Source organism: Gavialis gangeticus, unplaced genomic scaffold (genome assembly GCF_001723915.1).
Source record: "Gavialis gangeticus isolate Ggan-Ray unplaced genomic scaffold, GavGan_comp1, whole genome shotgun sequence".
Taxonomy (NCBI): domain Eukaryota; kingdom Metazoa; phylum Chordata; order Crocodylia; family Gavialidae; genus Gavialis; species Gavialis gangeticus.
In genome coordinates, this window is record NW_017728995.1 from 19,667,794 (window position 1) to 19,673,361 (window position 5,568).

Sequence of the window (5,568 nt, forward strand, 5' to 3'; positions counted from 1 at the left end):
AAAGAGAGCCTTAGGTGCTCTGAGGTGCTCACTGTTACTCTGCCTAAGTTTTAGGCATCCGTCAACCAAAAATCTGGCCCTACAGTAGAATACAAAACCAGGCAGTGAGAAGGGGCTTCAGACACCCAGGCAATAAAAACCTGGCAGTAAGCACCCAACCACCTTTAAAAATCTGGGCCTAGGAGCTTAAGTCTAATTGAAAATCAGTGGGACTTATGTGCCTAACCACAGTGCTTAGTCCAGTTGAAGTTAGCTGCCTACACACTAGGGCTGTGTGAAGCCTTGGTCCCTGATTCGGTGGCCAAATCTCCAAATTCAAATAGAATAAGGAGACCCTTTCCTCTCTCCAAATCGATTCAGAGAGATTTGGAAAGATTCAGAAATTCGGACATAGACGCAGCTTTAAATGTTTTTTCTACATACCTCTAGGTAGCAGGTGGTTCGTGAATGCTGCGATGTGGGGCAGATGGAGCATCCCACAGGAGTGCGGGGGGCTCTCCAGTGCACTCAACAGCAGACCCAGAAGTGGACCAGAAGCACTTCTGAACCGCTTCTGGGCCTGCTGGGGAGTGCACTGGGGCCCCCCTGCGCACCCCCTGCTCAGCTACTGATGCCTCCTGGGTCTGGGAGGGCACCCGGGGTACCCCACAGCTGATTGCTGAGCCCAGGGGCATGGGAGACCCCCCCAGTGCGCTCCCTGGTGGACCCGGAAAAGGACAAGAACTTCCAGTCCACTTCTGGGTTCGCTGCCGAGCGGGATGGACCCCCACATGCACTCCTGTGGGACTCTCCATCCACCCAGCATTGCAGCGTTCTTGAGCCGCCTGGTAGCTTGAGGTATGTAGAAAAAACATTTAAAGCTACGTCTATGTCTGAATCACTGATTCTCCAAATTAGCATTGAATCTTCAGTTTCAGATTTGGCTGAATTGAATTGGGCACAGTGGTCTGAATTAACAAATTGAATCACTGTCCCCGATTCAGGCTGAATCCGAAGCCGAATCGAATATGGCCCGTTTCACACACCCCTACTACATACCTTCCCTGGCCTAGACAGTAGGGCTTTCTGAAAATCAGAGAGCTAGGCCTGGTTTTCTCTTCTGTATAGTTCTTGTGCTGTGAACAAAGTTTTCATGGGATTAGTTTGTTTATTCATCAAATGAATAGGTAAGTGAAAATGGAAATTCCCCTCTTACAACTGATTGTATCTGCCAGACTAGTGCGAGATGCCAGGCAAGCAACAGCTGACAAGTTAATCTCATTTTGAACAGTGAACATGAATACAAGTAGGTATTGTTTCACTCAGTATGGTAAGGCTTAAGGTGAGTTGGGTACTTAAAATCCTTTAAGGATCTTAGCCTAAGTGACTTAAACTATGCCAAGGCTTTCTGCTGACCATGTCTATGACAGCCAAGGTGGGACAAATCTGACCTCACTGCGCTGACAAAGGGCTCTAGTGAGGATGGTGTCTGGGGTTGCTGGAGCCAGTCCTGGATACTCAGCCTGCAAAGCAGAATTGTTCTGTCTGCAGGACCAGACATCTGAACCAACATTCATTTAAAACTAAATCATCCTCTTGCCATGCTTGGCGCTTGCACAGTGCAACTAAAACATGCTTACACAGATGATTGCACAAGCCACCCATCTAATACATGTGGAATGATGCCATCCAGTGCCGGATCCAAGGGAACGAGAGATCCCGCAAAACTGGAGCACCTCTTCCAAGCCATCCTCTAGGCTTTAGCTGCTTCCTTTTAGCAGCCTTCCCAGATTGTGCTGTCCTGTGCTTATGCCTCTGTGATCTAGCATCTGGTGGGGGGCCAAAGGACTGGTACCTAGCACGTACCTACAGTGCATGGTGTCACAAGGAAGTCTCCTGTAGTGTCTAACGTGGCTGCATTACTCTCCCCTCATGCTGCTGAACCTACCTCTCATGAATCCCATCTCCCTTCTCGTCAGTGCAGAGGCAGAAAAGGATCTTGGAGTCATCACCAATGCCAAGATGAACATGGGCTGGCAGTGTGGGGATGCAGTCAGGAAGGCCAACCGTACCTTGTCATGCACCCACAGATGCATCTCGAGCAGGTCCAAGGAGGTGATCCTCCCCCTCTATGCGGCACTGGTCAGGTTGCAGCTGGAGTACTGCGTCCAGTTCTGGGTGCCGCACTTCAGGAGGGATGTGGACAACATGGAGAGGGTCCAGAGGAGGGCCACTCACATGATCAGGGTCAGCAGGGTAGACCCTATGAGGAGAGGCTACGGGACCTGAACCTGTTCAGCCTCCACAAGAGAAGGCTGAGACGGGATCTGGTGGCCGTCTACAAACTGGCCAAAGGAGACTGGCAGGCAATGGGAGAGTCCCTGTTTCCCTGAGCACTACTGTGAGTAACAAGGAATAACAGGCATAAGTTGATGGAGAGTAGATTCAGGCTAGATATCAGGAGGCACTACTTCACTGTCAGGGCAGCTAGGATCTGGAACCAACTTCCAAGGGAAGTGGTGATGGCTCCTACCCTGGGGGTCTTCAAAATGAGGCTGGATGATCACCTTGCCAGGGTCGTTTGACCACAGCATCCTTTCCTGTCCATGGCAGGGGTCGGACTTGATAATTTGCTCAGGTCCCTTCTGACCCTTCATACCAACTATGAAACACAGTCATGCCAGCAAACTTGTGCTTACAGCATTGCCTAGGGGTGTGTGAATCACCCATCCCGCTTTGTTGCTTCTGACCATTGTGCAGGTCTGGACTTGAGCAGCTCAGCTCCGTTTCTGAGATGTGAATTCAGGCCGAAGTGTAGACTCAGACATTTATGTAATGTACAACTTAAGAATGTAGGTGCCTGCGTCCAGGAGAAGAAGCCACAAACTACCCCAGGCTGGAGGTAAGGTACTCTCCATCTCTCTCCAGGTGACGCTGTGCCACTCTACAGGAAGATTTTAGAGGACGCAAGATGAAAAAAAACCCAATAGACCAAGCCTTGGAAAAAGCTTACCCAGCTTGTTTTTCCCATTGCCTAGTTGTGAGGGCCCTGACCAAGAAGGGGAAAACCTTGGTTCTAGACTCCCCTCAGCTAGGGGTGGAAGTCATTTGAGCCCACGATTCCTATTGCTTAGAACAGTGGTTCTCAATCTTTTTGGATTCAAGACGCCCATCGCTGGATGCTAGGCAGTGTTTGTGAATCGAATGGCACCAATTTCAAAAACCGATTGATGTATTACTGCGCTTATCTCCTGCCAGAGGGCCTGGGCAATCATCCAGGCAGGAATGAGCTTGAGCCTGTGCTTATCTGCCTGGGCACCCTGGTTGAGAATCACTGGTTTAGAAACAATGCCCTTGCCTTGTGCTGCAGCTAGTGCATTGCCTGAAAGGAATTACAATGTCATAGGGTCAGAAGAAAAGCAACTGAGAGGAAGCCTGGCTTTGTGTCCTAGTGAGGCTGGCATTCTCATTGGCAGAAGAGGGCCCTGGCCTTGCTCCCCATGATCTTTAGGGATTTTAGGCTACACCTATTTAATGCATAAGCAGCCTGAGGGGCTAGAACTGAGGAACGACTGTCTCCTAGGAAAGCCATCACCATTTGACTACAGCATCAGCTCGTGTTTCCTTGCTCCCATGAATCTTGCATTTGGGTGCACCTAGGGGCCAGCTTCACCTGGCAGGGAGGAAGAGACACCGAGGTACCTAGCCCACAGCCTGGTGGCTGGGGAATATCTCTGAGCGGTAGGTTCAAGTCCCCTGGAGCGCTATGTGCAACCGTACATAAAACAGCAAAAGGAGAAAAACAGTTCCTTTTCTTGCCTCCTGTATTGTAAAGAGAAAGCAGGAAAGATGTTATTTTTTTACCATGTTTGAATAAACAAGACAATTTAAAATAAGAATCAAGCCAACATTCCCATGAACATTTATTCTTGCCAGCAGAGACTAATGAAGTACACGAGCTCCTTGCTAAAGATGAGCCATAGTGAGGCGACACCTCATTAATCTGAAGGCAGGCCCTTGTTGTCCTGACTGTCAAACTTCCCCAGTATTAATGACTTGCTGCCTCCATATACACAGGTCTTTGGCATGGTTGGAGAGGTGATTGTCTAGTCTTGCTGTGCACTTTGAAGCCTCTTCATTTTCATTTTCTGCCTTCTAGCCAGTCTCAGCTTTTTGGTCTTTAAGAAGTTGTCTTCTAACTGGTACAAGAAATCTTCAATTATTCCAACCTGCAAAAGTAAACAAATGATGTCAAAGGCACATTGCTTTTGCATTTAAATACAAGAATCCTCTAACATAGGTATGTTCTAGCTAAATAAATGGTGTCATTTTTGAGGAGGGAGGGGATGGGAGAGTGCTCCCAAAGAACTGCCCCTTTCCATTGGGATGCAATTGCTTTACCAGTGTGGACTAGACTCTTGCATTGAGTTCTGCACATTGAAAGTAAGAATTTATCACAACACTGTCTGTAAATGGCACTGAAAAACAGCCACTTTAAAAAGAAGGCATGATGAGGAAATTAATCTCAAGCAAGTTTCTCTGATAAGGAAAGAATGCCGAAAGAGAACAGAGGCTTCTGGCATTTATATGCCGAAAGTCAGCACAGGGAGAAAAATGAGTATTCCACATTGCTATGGCAAGAGCCATTTTTCTATTAAATCAAAATGAAGTTCTGAATAAATACATTTTCCTATGAAATATCTTTCACCAGGGGATACAGCAAAAGAATAAAAGATGCACAACAATAATTCCTGAAGCCATCAGTCTTCTCCACGAATAAAATCATAATTATTCTAATAAATGGCACTTTTCGACACACGCATGTTTTTCTGTCAACAACCTCTTTAAAACAAGCCGGAGAGCATGTACAAGTGGGACGGAGCGCAGGTGTTCTATAAACACGGATGCAGTCATATTTACTTGGCTATCCCTGCCTACAGGTTCAGTTTATTCATCTCCACTGTCATCCGCTGACATGTGCAGCATTCCCATAAGGGAGCACAAGATCCTAGTGAGTTTAAACTTACTCATAGACATGCCCATAGACCCTATATAATGCAAGCATCTAAAGAATCAATCTCCCAATTGCATTCTAAGCTATACTCTTTTAAAGAAAAGTCTTAATCTATCATTATGACACACATTCAGTGGAGCGTTGCTTTTGTCACAACAGAATGGCTATGAATTAGTCTGAGCAGAGCTCACCATTGCATTTATTCATAAACTGGGCTGCTTGTGCAGTCCTGCTATGCCCCTGAAGCTTGGCTCTAAGCAGCTCTATTAGTCCGTGGTTATGTCTAGTGATGGTGATGGTTGGCAGGGGGGAAGCTATAAGTGCAAAAGGCTCTATGAGCGATCGTGGTGCTTGGGCCAGGTGCCAGATGATTGGAAGGTAGCAAATGTGGTCCCCATCTTCAAGAAGGGGAAGAGGGAGGACCCAGGCAACTATAGGCCCGTCAGTCTTACCTCAATCCTGGGGAAACTCTTTGAGAAGATCATCAAGGAGCACATTTGTGATGGGCCGGCATCAGAAATGATGCTCAGGGGCAATCAGCATGGATTTATTAGGGGGAGATCATGTCAGACCAA

At 47.4% G+C, this 5,568-nt stretch overlaps 1 protein-coding gene across 1 annotated transcript in view; it reads right to left on the minus strand.

Annotated features, from left to right (window-relative positions):
- Window positions 1-3,904: 3,904 nt before the first annotated feature.
- The window catches only part of SPATA16 (spermatogenesis associated 16), a 151,660-nt gene continuing 149,996 nt past the window's right edge, over window positions 3,905-5,568 (minus strand). Inside the window, exon 10 of the mRNA XM_019503040.1 lies at window positions 3,905-4,208. Within this exon, the coding sequence (XP_019358585.1) occupies window positions 4,086-4,208 (123 nt within the window). The 3' untranslated portion in view covers window positions 3,905-4,085. The remainder of the gene's footprint in view (window positions 4,209-5,568) is intronic.